Source organism: Saccostrea echinata, unplaced genomic scaffold, assembly GCF_033153115.1.
Source record: "Saccostrea echinata isolate AGI-Se365-2 ecotype Australia unplaced genomic scaffold, CSIRO_AGI_Sech_v1 ptg000054l, whole genome shotgun sequence".
NCBI classification, from domain to species: Eukaryota; Metazoa; Mollusca; class Bivalvia; order Ostreida; family Ostreidae; genus Saccostrea; species Saccostrea echinata.
In genome coordinates this window covers 8695615-8709438 of record NW_026889803.1, presented here as the reverse complement: position 1 = coordinate 8709438, position 13824 = coordinate 8695615, and the positions used below count along the sequence as shown (strand labels likewise).

Sequence of the window (13824 nt, the reverse complement as noted above, 5' to 3'; positions counted from 1 at the left end):
ATATATTAATATGTAGAATTTACACTTTAATCTTTGAAATGTACATCTTACTGTAAATTTTACACTTTAACCTGCAGATTTTACACTTAATTCTGTAAAATTTATATATTAATATGTAGAATTTACACTTTATCTGTGAAATGTACATCTTAATCTGTATACACAATCAACTCATCTACTTCATACATCATAAATACGCTTTATAACCAAACGACCATGAATCCTGCATACTGTAGAGGTATAAATCTTAGTCAAGAAAAATATTTCTTGTCAGATTTCAGAAATATCTAGTGAAATGAATGCAAATATAATAGATTTTAGATAGAGTGTTCGTCGCTCTTTACTTAGAAAATATAAACTTCACTGGAAATAGATTCTCGAGGAGCTGCTAAGGAAAATTACAAGAGGCCCATATAAGCCATTTTCATCACACTCTCATCAGAAGATTCTTACCCTCTTTCTTCCCATGGAAAATTTGACCCCATATTTTTACACACTCTAGATCCGAGAAAAAAAGAAATAAGTTCAGTCGACATACAAGGGGGATGGTTCAAGTATAACTAACATTGTCTTGCTATTTTGGAGAAAATGATATTAAGGGTTTTTTAAAAAAGAAATTTGATCCCCGATTTAAGACCCACCATTATCAATAAATAAACTTTTATGTAACCACTTGATGACATCCCAGTTTTTACGACTTTGACCATGGACCAGTCATCCTTAAATTTTCTTTAACATATGCAGAACATCATGATTTGGTCATTCAATATCTTTCCACATAAAATTCTTTCCTTGCTAATGTCTGGGAAAGACGTGTACTACTATTTATACAGAATGCACAATATTTCAGTGATGTAAAAAATATTTACCTTCTATTTGCTATGATTCATATAAATACATTAATGTCCTAATTAGAAATAATAAATAACAATATCAACATGAGATACCATTTGCTATTGTAAATAACACTTGTCACTAATAATCTTACCTATTTGTTAAAGAGTAGGAGTTTTCAGTGAACAAACACATCTGATAACGATAGAACATCAATTCAAAAGTCACAAGTCACTAGTATAGTATTAGATGGTTCAAACACATCTCACCTATCTTTTTCGAGAGGCATTATATATTTTGTCTCGTTAAAAGTATTTGCTTGAATACATGCACTTCAATGAACAGTATTCATATCGAAATTAATTTTGTTTTGTCTTGCCTTTGTTTTGCACTAAAGCTTGCAAATATTTGCTCGTTCATAAGTACTTGAGGCCTATATCAAAGAGTGCAAATGTTTTTTTTATCTATTGCTCAAACAATAAATAAACACAAACGATATTACAGGAATAGCTCCAGGCAAATCTTCACAATTTTTTTTCTTTTTTCATAAATTTATGAGTTTTTTATGAATAAGATCCGCATGAACTTTTATGTAAGTATCAGAGTTAAAAGCATTTTGTGAATTTTGTGATGTTTCAAGCTTTGTTGCAATTGGAGTGTCTAAAATAAAAAAAAAAAAATCAGTGGAAAGATTTTCAATAGACAAAGATATCATCTTTAATGATAACGTTTCTTTTACTTATAAAGCACATTAACATAAATTTGGAGGAAAAATGATCATTCTGACGTGTATCTTGATTTTACCAGTGTATTCTTTCGATGTCATGGGTGTCAGTTTTTCACTTTCCTCAAAAGTGGCAATGAAGCAAAATTCTGACATTTTCTCTGAGTTTGAAATAAACCGGCCTGGGAGTCCTTTGATACAATGTGCCTCTGTATGTGCCCAGTCAGTGGTCTGTTATGGTGTAGAACTTTGTAACACAAAACCAAAATGCTGTCGACTATGGGGCGCAACATTTACTAACGACGAGACGGAGCAAGTAACGATCAAGTGCGCACGTTATACAAAGGTATGGGGTTTGTTGTATCACATAGTCACACTATCATATATATAATATAATATAATATAATATATATATATATATATATATATATATATATATATATATATATATATATATATATATATATATATATATATATATATATATATATATATAACAAGAAAACACTGAACAAGTAACTTTCATAAATATAACTTAGCACATATATTGTTGAATTGTTTGATAATTAAGTAGCAAGAAATTTAGAATTAACTGACAACAGTTTTGAGTACAAACCCTGAAATCATTATTAATTAATTTTTTTAAGACCGGCGGATTCAGTGTTATTATAATTGACACGTACTACTTCTTGCTCTTTTGGATTCAAGTTCTATTGTTAAGTGTTCTTGCTGATCTTGAGAAGGAAAGAGATCTCAAAAATGAATTTGGTCTTTTTTGCGAAAAAAAATCTCGTAATATTTTTTGAAAGGTTCTGTGTTTATTTGGAAACTCGGCAACAATTTTTGTGCTATCTTAGATTATTAATGTATTTTTTTTTGTGAATTTTAGTTTTTCTGTGGTTTTGGTTGGGGTTTGGTGCGTGGGTTTCGAATGCTGACTTCTTTTATTTCAATAAACAATAAAAACATTTTTCTTGGTTACCAGTAATTGAAGAACAGCATAATATTTTGAGGTGTTTAAAACGTTTGAATTTTATGCAACTTTACAATTTAAAGGTACAGAATTATGTCAAACATGGGCTAAAAATTTACTTGTCAACACTTTTTATAAAAATTGGCAAAGGGAAGAAAAATGCATATATATATATATATATATATATATATATATATATATATATATATATATATATATATATATATATATATATATATATATATATAAAAGCACTAAAAACCAACAACACTGTATATCCTAAGTGTCGGATCTACTAATAGATACAAGGTCACGGATGGAAATTTATATAAAGCACTAAAAATGCTAGTTGTTTTTGCTTCTCTATTTCCTTTGTTTTTATGACTTCTTAACTTTTTTCTTTGTCCTGGGGAAGGGACAGGTTGTCCCGAAAATTTGACAATTATTATTGTTCGTGTCGTTGGTCATTTTTAGTGCTTTATATATATATATATATATATATATATATATATATATATATATATATATATATATATATATATATATATATATATATATATATATATATGATTTTTCTTGTATTTAAATGCAGTTTTACATCTCTTTTTTCCCTTTTTTTGACCAGAGCTTTTTCATATTGTACCCTTGTGTTATTACTGATACTGTTTAATAACCTTTTCCCATTATATCAATGCACTCGTAGAAAATAAGGAGAAAAAATGGTAAGTAATGTTGATATAAATGTTGTTTGTATTTTAGATTTTTTTAAGGGAATAAGTATCTATTCATACAAATTAATTATATCACTCCCATTTAATTAAACTCAAAAAACACAAATTCAGGACTGGTATTTACTTAAATTTTCATTTCAATCTTAATTTAAATATTTCTCATGGCACAATTTACTTAAACATCAACAAAGAAGTAAATGTATGGATTTATAACAAGTTCATAATCATGCGTTCATATGATTAGAATCAGTATATACATGTATGTGTATAAGGAATGGAGAGGGTGGTTGTGCGAGAGAAAGGAGTATAAAGGAAAATAAAATACCAGTTAAATAACCAACTCATGTCAAGCCATGATAAGTTATTTTATATGGAAGCATCATTGTTCAAATCATGACCCCGGGAGTAGAGTGGGCCACAATGGGCGACCAAAGTATAACTTAGGAATACTTCAGAAAAATCTTTCAGAATTTTCTTCTCTAGAACAGCAGAGTCATGATTACTCATATTGATATGGAAGCATTCTCAGGTAGTGTAAATTCATATTTGTTCAATTCATGATCCTAGAGGTAGGATGGATCCACAATTTGTGATCAAAATTTTACATAGGAATAAATAGGGGTAAAATCTGCTGATGGAGAGCAGCAGTGCTATAGTAACTCAAGTGAGCGAAGTGACCCATAGGCCTCTTGTTTTTATTAAAAGTGGTTGACTCATTCATCATATCTCTTTTTTTTCTTTACAACTGAAAGGATGTTCTCATCCCTGTGATAGCTTTGACTCGACCGGTGTTCAAACTCTTATTGTTCATGGAAGGTTAATGGAAGTTTATAAGTGTTTCCGTGGAAACCATATGTGGACTGTGAGTACTGTTTAGTTATCTATATCCCTGAAGTATGATATGAAATGCGCTGTAGTAACCAGTTATGATAAAAATCTCTTTATAGAATGTGGCAAGAATGGATTATTTTATATCCATGACTGAAATATTTTTGTCAATATAATGATTGTATTATCAATAAACTATTAGTGATGCAAGGCTGTATGGACATCGATGCTATCAACTTATGAAATGTTGTATCAACTTAAGTGATGTGACCCTTACTTTTGTAAAGATTGATAGAGAAGAGTGCACACACTCGGCATACAAGTACAGTTTTCTGGTATTTCTGAAAATTGCAAAATTTAAATCTCATATCTCACAACAAAGAGGAAAAATATTTAAATAAAATACATTTTGGCAAAGTCGGAAGCTAAAAAGGTATCTAAAAATGATTTCAAAAATTGGTTTTACACGTAGGATTAAAAACTTGTTTTATACATATATTTAAAGAGTTGGCTTTATCCGTATGATTTAAGACTGGTTATACGCGATACGAAAGTACAGTCATCCAGTAAGTTTCAGCAATTGGTCGAAACTATATCAATATGGATATTTGAGGTTCTCCAGACATAGATATTCACGAAATCTTTATTAGGCCTAACCGAGCCCTCGTTTTACTTGATAGGTTGTACAAAGAAGGCTGGGCGGCTCTGTTTTGTTTAACAGGAATTGGTCAAGTTACAAAAATGGATTTGGTTCCTTATCTTCTGAATTTTGGCTAGGTAAGATTAAACACAAAATCAGTCATGAAATAATTATAAAAGAGAACAATTAATTCAATCATTTCTTTAATCTGATCAACCGGGTTTTTGACAAAACACAAACACGACATCATGTAATGATTCTATAACTTAATTCTCAGTTAATTATTCTTTTATTGTCTTTATGTTTCTGTCAAATGATCCTTAAAATAAATACATTATACTTTAACAGGAAATGAAAACATTCATCTGTTAACAAAAAATGGTCATACTTATCTGCGATTCGACCTAATGGAAAGTAATGGGGAATGTAAGTACGCGGAGTACCGTTATTTCTACGTTGACACCGAGGAAAATATGTATAAACTCACGGTTTCCGGATACTCTGGAAACGCAGGTAAACATAGTTGACAACTCAGATATATTCAGTTTTTTTCGAAGGGTCTCTCTGCGATCCATTTATTTCCTTTTTTACCATCCCTACACTGTATTTAACAAGGTAAGGGTAATCAAACAATAAGAAAACAAATAAAATGTGATTGGCTTTTTCTGGTTTTCTTTAATATACAATAAAAATTTAATAAGAAATGCTCCTTTTCACCTTGTTAAAAGTCTCCTCGTCTACAAAGACGAATAATGATCCTCGTAGAATAATGACGAAAGGAAATATTTCATGTATATATATACTATGAAATATAGATGTTACATGGTGTATAAGCAAGTCTTCTTCATATAAATTTTTCAGTTCTGAAGCATGAGTATTTCTTATTTTTTATTTGGAAACCAAAAATTAATTCAATAATTCTTGGAATCAGTTATTCGTTTTTGGGGTTTTCGACTTTTGTGTACATTATGAGATTAGGTTATCTTGTACAATGTATATGAATATGAGTTGTTACTTCATTGAATGGAATATGTTCTAATTTTTCAGGAGACGACATGGATTACCATAATGGCATGAACTTCACCACTTCTGATGTTACTGAGTGGTACTCCTGTGCCTCTGTCTATGAGGGCGGCTGGTGGTTTCGAAGTTGTTACCATTCATTCCTTAACGGAGAATACGGACGTCGTGTTCATTGGGGTACTTTGACTAGCAACGTATTGTCTTTGAAAGAAGTCGTCATGATGATTCGGAAACCCTAATGTATATGAAAGTGAAAATCTTCTAGGGGAAACTTGTTTGATGTTTCTAGTGATGTTAAAAAATGTCAGATTTTATCCGACTTACTTACGTGTTTCTTCTTCACTTTCCAAAAGTTCGAATACTATCATTTTTTAAAAATACTAAACTAAGAAAGAATTAATAGAATAGGCCCATGACTTTCACTTTTAATGCGGATCGCTTTGCAAAGGAACAGTCACCAAAAACAAGGCTGTATGTACCTTAATTGGTGCTTTTAAGGGAACCGAATGGGGTTTTATTGTGTAAAAAGTACAATAGAGAAACTCTTTATTTTTATATTATATGTAATCTACACTGATCTCAGTGAACATGCAAAGTTTCAAGAAAATCTACAGTCAGGGTATTTTTAGTAACAGTCTCAAAATTTTGATACTACACTATTATAAAGGAAAGTGTTTTTATTTGCATTTTGAAGCAAATAAACATCCTCCTTAAGAGCTTCAATTTATCATAACGGCATAAACACATACAGTGTAATAACGACGTCCACCTACCTATCAATTTAAAAAAATAGCTAATTGATATCATTTTCTTAAATAAAATCATTTTTTATCTGCAATATCTTAATTCTGTTCAAATAAAAAAAAAATGATATTTAAAAAAAAATTTTTAGAGTTGCAAATACACGGTATTTCACTGTAATGCGCGAAATATTGCACAGTGAAAACCCCAGTCGGCCATCCTTAAACGAAATAAAAATGTCTTATTTTTATTAATCAAACTCATCAACTTGATTTTACTTACACATCTTATATGGTTTTCCAACTAATCTTGTAATATTCTGTATTTGAAAATAAATGCACTTTTATAATGAACAATATTAAAATTTTCTGTCTTGTTGTGCCTTGCATCTTTCAAATATTTGAGTAATCGTCAGTTCAGAGGATCTATATCAAAGAGTGCAAATATTGTGAATGTTATTTCCAATAAAACAAATATCACTGGAATAGCTCCAGGACGATCCTTACCTTAGTACCTTGGATTAATCCTCACTTAGCACAATTGTGATGTGGTTTATGTGAATAAGATACAAAGAACCTCTTTGTATGTTAAAAAAAAAAGACAAAGTCAAACGGCAATTAGAAGTCAGAAGGTTATTCCCTATTCTTATTCCCTATTCGAATGGCGAACCGCATTCTGTGGCCGGTTCGCTATTCAAATTATCCATTGTCATCATTTAGATCAGGCTAGCTACATTGGTTTGGGGTCGTCTCTCTTTTTAAGAGTTGTCTTTAATTCGCTATTTTAACATGTGTTATATTGAGTCATTCAGGTTTTTTTTTTGAAAAAAAAAATCATTAGGACACTTACGGTAATTTGAATAGCGAACCGGCCAAAGAATGCGGTTCGCCATTCGAATAGTGAAAAGAGAATAGGGAATAACCTTCTAACTTCTGATTGCCATATTTACCTCTATTTTTTAAACACTACATTCTCTGTTTTGGTTGACCTTTACATTCTATGCGACAGAATATTGCCTGAATGTGTCTAACATATGCTGTAAACCATTCACGATTTCAGAAACAAGAGCCATGCATGCAACAAAATTTCCTGTATGTCTAAACCAGGAAAATCATCTTTTTTTAAACAATTAAAACAGCAGCGTATAGCACAACCTCCCACCCCTTCCTCCCTTGTATTAAACTGATCTCACTTTGAAAGGAGTCACTAAATGTTTCATTACACCTTACACATTTTACTTCGTCACACAGACATTTAATTATTGTAAACATCATTTCTTGTATGTTTTAATTAAGTATTGTTTTTCCCATAGTTTGATGTTATCAACAGAATTAAAAGCATTTTGATCATCCACAGATCAACAATATAAACGTTATTTTACTATTAATGTCTGGGAAAAAACTTCATTTAATTATAAACAGGATGCACAATATTTTAGTAATGAAAAAATATAACATAAAAGACTTAGCTTACACTGAGTATTTATCACGTTTTAGTTAACATGTTTTAATTAAAAATGATAATAACACGTCACAATTAACCATGTCTATGATAAAATCACAAAAAAATCATGTATGTTTTAAAATAGGAAAGGTAGTAGCTGACAAATTTCATAACATGATTTTCCAGGAAAACCTTTCAAATTCAAATATTATAATATTAGTTTTCTGCACAAGGAGAATCAAAAGCATTCTGTCATCTGATCTTTGTGATAAGTAGGAAATGATATTTCGAGCTTTGTTGCAAATGGATTGTCTGAAATTCAAAATTAATGGAAAGATTTTCACCCTACGGTCAATATTAACAGTTATACCTTTAATAATGGAGTTTTCATGACTTCTATAGCACAGTTATACCCTTTTATAATGGCGTTATTTAGCACAGACATTATTTTGGAGAAAAAAATGAACATTCTGACATGTTTCTTGATTTTACCAGTGTATTCTTTTGATGTCATGGATTTCAGTTTTCCATATTCCTCAAAAGTGGCAATGAAGCAAAATTCTGATATTTTCTCTGAATTTGAATTAACCAGACCGGGGAGTCGTTTACTACGGTGTGCCTCTGTGTGTGCAAAATTAGCGGTCTGTTATGGTGTGGAACTTTGTAACACATCCCCAAAACGCTGTCGACTGTGGGGCGCAGTATTCACTAAAGATAGTCCAGATCCATCGTCTACCCAGTGCTCGCGTTATACAAAGGTATGCCGTTTGTTAAAGCATACAATCACATCTGGTTTTAATATTTTGAATTCTTGAACTCGTGCTTTTGAAAAAAAAAGAAATAAAAAGAAATGCATTTCTTAATTTGTTATATTACTTACCAAGGTTTTTTTATTTGCCAATATTTTGACTGAACTCTGTCTTGAAAAAGGATAAAATAAACAATGTTCGTTGGAATGATTATTACACATTCATGCATTTAAAATAATTTGTAAATCAACATTGTTTTAATCCTGGCTGACTAAGTGATATTAAAAAAAATAGTAAACGGTTGACACTTAGTAATATTTCCTTTTATTCGCCTCATTAATGAATCTATTGAATGCAGTTTCTATTATAACAAAAGCCACTGTTGGGTTTTAGCCGAAAGTCTCACATAGGTCACAGAACATTGCAGAAACACTCAATGTTTAACTCTGAATATTTTAATAACAGAAAAACATGGAACGAACCATCCCAACAGGCCCGCAGCAACGATTTCAAAAGAGGGTGGGTGGGCAACTTGACCCCTAAAAACTGACCCAAAAAAAAAAAAAAAAAAAAAAAAAAAGAAAAAAAAAAGAAAAAAAAAAAGGTTGAAACTTTCTAAATTATCTGACAAGCTAAAAAAAACTAACCTGATCGAAAGTGGGGGGACTTCCCAATATTATCTGACAAGCTAAAAAAAAATAATTTACTGTCCATTTCCTCAGAAAAAAGTGGGGGCCTGCCCCCCCCCCCCACCCCCCCCCCGCGTTCTACGAAACACAATTCGGAAAAGATAGCATTTCTGACACGTCCTTTTTTCGTAAATTTGGCAACTATGTTTGTGTCGTGACTTTAGTTTTTTTTTGTTTTTTATTTATTTATATTTTCATCTTTTCGTGGGTTGGGGGGAGGGGGGCTTTGGATGGGGTTTGATTGTTTGGGGTATGATGGCTGGATGTTTTATTGAACAATGAAAACACTTTTCACGAATATTTAAAAAAAGAATATTACAGAGTTTTTGAGAAATCGTTGTCTAAATTTTATGCAGCTTTATAATAAAAAGATACAGAATCATACAACATATGGATTGAAGTTTTCTTGTAATCATTTACTCAAAAATGCCAAAAGTTAGAAAATAAATTTCTTATTTTTTATTTATGTGAACATTAATTTTCGTTTTTCCCTATTTTTGATTATTACTCCTTTAAATTGTGTCTTTGTTTTTTTTATTGATATTTTAAAATATTTCTTTCCATTATATCCATGCACTCATAGAAAATAAGGAATATAAATGGTAAGTAATTGAAATATTTTTACGGAATAATTGTATTCATTCAAATTAATTATATCCACCCATCTAACCTCATAAAGATAAACCCAAGACAAGACAGTTATTTCTTTTATTCACCTAAAGTTAAGTCTAAAGAATATCTTTGCGCCACATTTACTCAAGCGCCATTAAGGAAAAAATGTGTGTTAAAGTACTGATTTGAAACAAGAATATAATAATACGGTCATATGATTAAAATCGGTATATTTAAGAGATTAATTTAAGGGCTAGAATATTGATATATTTTTCGTGACTGCCCAATTTTAATTTATGCATCAAATCACCTTTTTTCTTTACATCTGTTAGGATGTTCCCATTCCTGTGATAGCTTTGACTCGACCGGTGTCCAAATTCTTACTGTTAATGGAAAGTTAATGGAAGTTTACAAGTGTTTCCGTGGAAACCATATGTGGACTGTGAGTACTGTTTACTACTAGAAGTTTGTATCCCTAAAGTATGAAAAAAGCGCTGTGGTACTTTATTAAGATTAAAATTCCCTCATGTATAATTTTGCAAAAGTGGGTGACTAAACACCCATTACTGATATTATTATCATTATAAAGATAAATTTATGTTAATAAATTGTTTTAAATAAAGTTCGTTTAATTGAATCCTGTATTTGATAAGTATTATATATGTTAGTATGTTTTGTTATTTCATTGTCAACCCCCCTTTTTTGTTTATGTAATATGTTTTGTAATGCACCCCACCAGGGGCCTCTTTGTTTTTACCCAATCATTGTACAGTATTTTGTTATGTAAGTATTTACATAACGCACCCTGTCGGGGGCCTCTCGATTTAGTTTTCATCCAATAGCTGATTAGCATCTTTCATTATCATTTTTGTTTTGTCGAGAGTGGCTGTGTTTTTCTATTGCTACCCTCCTCCGCCCCAGCAGTTTACTTACCACCTTTGTATTTCATTTTTATATATATTGTATTGTCTGTTATCTCTTTGCAGCAGAATTTTTGGCCACCTTTTTTGCTTTTGTTTTATCATCTAGTTCTGGGAGGCCATTTCAGTGTATAATGTTTGTTGTAATTATGTAATATGTACTCATTTTGGACTGTTTTACCTATAATGTATAATACAGGAAATATTGGTTTTTTGGCCTCCCAGTAATTTTTTATAATGTGGATTTTTATCGTCATTTTTAATAAATGACATTTTTGGAATCACAAAAACTGTTCTGTTTTCTTTTGGCAAAAAACTAGCTTCACTGAAGGCAGTTTGCTTGGATTGAAAGAAGTTTTACTTAAAAACTTGTATGATTAATTACCTTCTACTAGTATATTCAAACCATTAAGGATACAGCTTCTGTCATATAGGAATTTTATCTTTAACTAGAATTATGAGAATGAAATCTTGTATCAAACTGATATGACATTGGCTTTTGTATATTTTGATATAGAAAAATAAATAAACTTTGGACACAAGTAAAGTTTTCGGTTACAGTAAAGTTTATGATTAAAAACTAGTTTTACGAGTATGATTAAAACCTCGTTTTACCATCATTCATCGAGTTGCATCTATGTGTAGAAATGGTATCAAGTGTGATTTTTTAAGGTCTTTTAGAAATAAATATTCATAAAGTTTCAGTTTTCCAACATTTCTTTCACTTTATAGGTTATACAAAGAAGGCTGGATGGCTCTGTGTCGTTTAATCGGAATTGGTCAAGTTACAAATATGGATTTGGTTCCTTAAATTCTGAATTCTGGCTTGGTAAGGTTAAACACAAAAGCAGTTATATGAAAAAAAAAGAAAAAAAAAAAGAAGAGAAAACATTATATTTATTTAATATTGTTTACCGACTTTCGGGTGCAGATGCAGCAATAATTTCAACATTTTAGGGACAAACCATCTCTTTTCTTTTCCTTTATATAACTTTCAATTCTTTAGTCAACCGAGTGTTTGAGTACGCGTATCAAGGTGGCATGCATGACCTTTAAGATTCGCGCAATTAATCTTAAAAATTATACACTCTTCTTTAAACAGGAAATGAAAATATTCATCTGTTAACAAAAAAGGGTCTTACTTATCTGCGAGTCGACCTAATGGAAAATAACGGGGAATGGAAATACGCAGAGTATAGTAATTTTTCAGTGGACACCGAGGGAAATAAGTATAAACTTACTGTTTTCGGATACTCTGGAGACGCAGGTAAATATATTAGACAGCTGAAACATATTCAGTTTCTTTGAAAAAATAACAATAAAATATTGATAAGTAGTTCTTTTTCTTACCCTTTCATCAACATGATCAATCAGCCATTTCTTCCAACATATGTGACAATATGCATGCAGAGGTGCTTGTTGACTGGACCCCTTCCTCCGATATACAGTGTATACGTATATACACCCCGGGCTTTTTAAAAATTGTTTTCTAACATGGATTTATACTTCTATCAAATGTAAACAATATGCTTGGAATTAAAATAATAATAAAGTAAAATAAATGTTTTAATTAGAAAAAACTTATCTTAATTGTTTTATGTTCTACAAAATGTGATTTTTTTTCATTCGGAAAAAAGTTTAATTCTACGTCATTTTTGAATTTTTCAAACTTGAACACATTGTTAATGTTTGCCAGAAGAATGTTTAAATAATCATTGGTGGGTGGGGTCCTGTCTACAATCACCTATCGATCTGACAGCCTGCCTTGTGTGTAATGCATGATCCTATATATTTTCCATATTATTCAACTTGATGCACGAAAGAAAATTTTAAACACATATTCCTGGATATATACATGTACATGTATGTTACCTGGTGTACAAATACAAGTTTTCTTGACAAGAAAATATTTACTTTTGGAGTCCTTATTCATTGGGGGGGGGGGGGTAATGAGTAAATATTGAGCGATCTTATATTTGTTTTTCCCCTACTTTTATGTACGTTTCCTTGCTTTTTTTCTTGCCTTCAAAAGTGGGAATTAATATATGCTTCGCAGTCGGATCCTCTGTAGGAATACTTGTTTAATTTTCTGCAGGAGATAACTTGGCATACCACCATGGCATGGGCTTCAGCGCCCCTGATGTTGATAACGACGGGGCTGATAATTTTGACTGTGCCGCGTACCTACGGTCTGCTTGGTGGTATAATGATTGCACCATGTCGGACCTAAACGGAGAGTACGGATACAGAGTCCACTGGAGCACCTTAACCAGAGGCATCTTCTCCTTGAAAGAGACCAGAATGATGATTCGGAAACCGTAGAGTGTGCTGTGAGAGAATGAAGTGGATAACTAGTGAATTGTATAATTTAGTTTCAATGAAATTGAAAAGAATTGCTACAGATTAATGTATACCAACATCGATTCACCGTTTTAGCATTTACAAATAACATGTAAATTTGTGAGTTTCTCTCAAATTTTTAAATATAATCATACTTTTGAATTTTTTTTTTACTGAAAGAAATTAGGTTAAAACACCAATTATTAGTTGATTATATATTAATTTATTCAAAGTCAAGTTTTTACATGTACAATACATTTAATTGAAATTCAAATTCGTCAATAAATGTTCTTATTCACTTACTAATTTCTTACACAATTTAGTTTTGCAACTGATATCGGCAAGAAGATTATTTAATATACACAATATCGACTAAAATGAATCAAAAATTCAATTGATTGTCATTAATTATATTACAGTATTCCTGAATTTTGTAGATTGTCCGGAATATTCTATTTACGCACCTCATAGGTACTTGGGATACATATTAGTAATATTTAATAATTCCGGGCCGGTAATTATTTCTTTAAGAAGTTGTATACATCATATTACAATTTCTACCCAAGTAAAAGTTGTG

General features: G+C 30.9%; 2 protein-coding genes across 2 annotated transcripts; both read left to right on the top strand.

Annotated features, from left to right (window-relative positions):
- The first annotated feature begins 1658 nt into the window (after window positions 1-1658).
- LOC133204585 (ficolin-1-like) lies at window positions 1659-6010 on the top strand. The gene is made up of 5 exons (XM_061340339.1): window positions 1659-1911; window positions 4015-4124; window positions 4771-4867; window positions 5079-5243; window positions 5778-6010. The coding sequence occupies exons 1-5, from the start codon at window positions 1659-1661 to the stop codon at window positions 5990-5992; spliced, it is 840 nt and encodes a 279-aa protein (XP_061196323.1). The 3' UTR covers window positions 5993-6010.
- A 2575-nt stretch (window positions 6011-8585) lies between these two features.
- On the top strand, window positions 8586-13355 carry LOC133204584 (ficolin-1-like). Its single transcript, XM_061340337.1, has 6 exons — window positions 8586-8695; window positions 9152-9205; window positions 10342-10429; window positions 11640-11736; window positions 12010-12174; window positions 13003-13355. Exons 1-6 carry the CDS (start codon window positions 8586-8588, stop codon window positions 13227-13229), a joined length of 741 nt encoding a protein of 246 aa, XP_061196321.1. The 3' UTR covers window positions 13230-13355.
- Window positions 13356-13824: the final 469 nt, after the last annotated feature.

Bases quoted from the DNA above. Each gene is read 5' to 3' on its own strand.
- LOC133204585 (XM_061340339.1), top strand. From the start codon at position 1,659: ATGGGTGTCAGTTTTTCACTTTCCTCAAAAGTGGCAATGAAGCAAAAT. The intron at 1,912-4,014 runs GTTTGTTGTATC...TACAACTGAAAG, and splicing joins ACGTTATACAAAGGTATGGG to GATGTTCTCATCCCTGTGAT. The intron at 5,244-5,777 runs GTAAACATAGTT...CTAATTTTTCAG, and splicing joins CGGATACTCTGGAAACGCAG to GAGACGACATGGATTACCAT.
- LOC133204584 (XM_061340337.1), top strand. From the start codon at position 8,586: ATGGTGTGGAACTTTGTAACACATCCCCAAAACGCTGTCGACTGTGGG. The intron at 10,430-11,639 runs GTGAGTACTGTT...TTCACTTTATAG, and splicing joins GTGGAAACCATATGTGGACT to GTTATACAAAGAAGGCTGGA. The intron at 12,175-13,002 runs GTAAATATATTA...AATTTTCTGCAG, and splicing joins CGGATACTCTGGAGACGCAG to GAGATAACTTGGCATACCAC.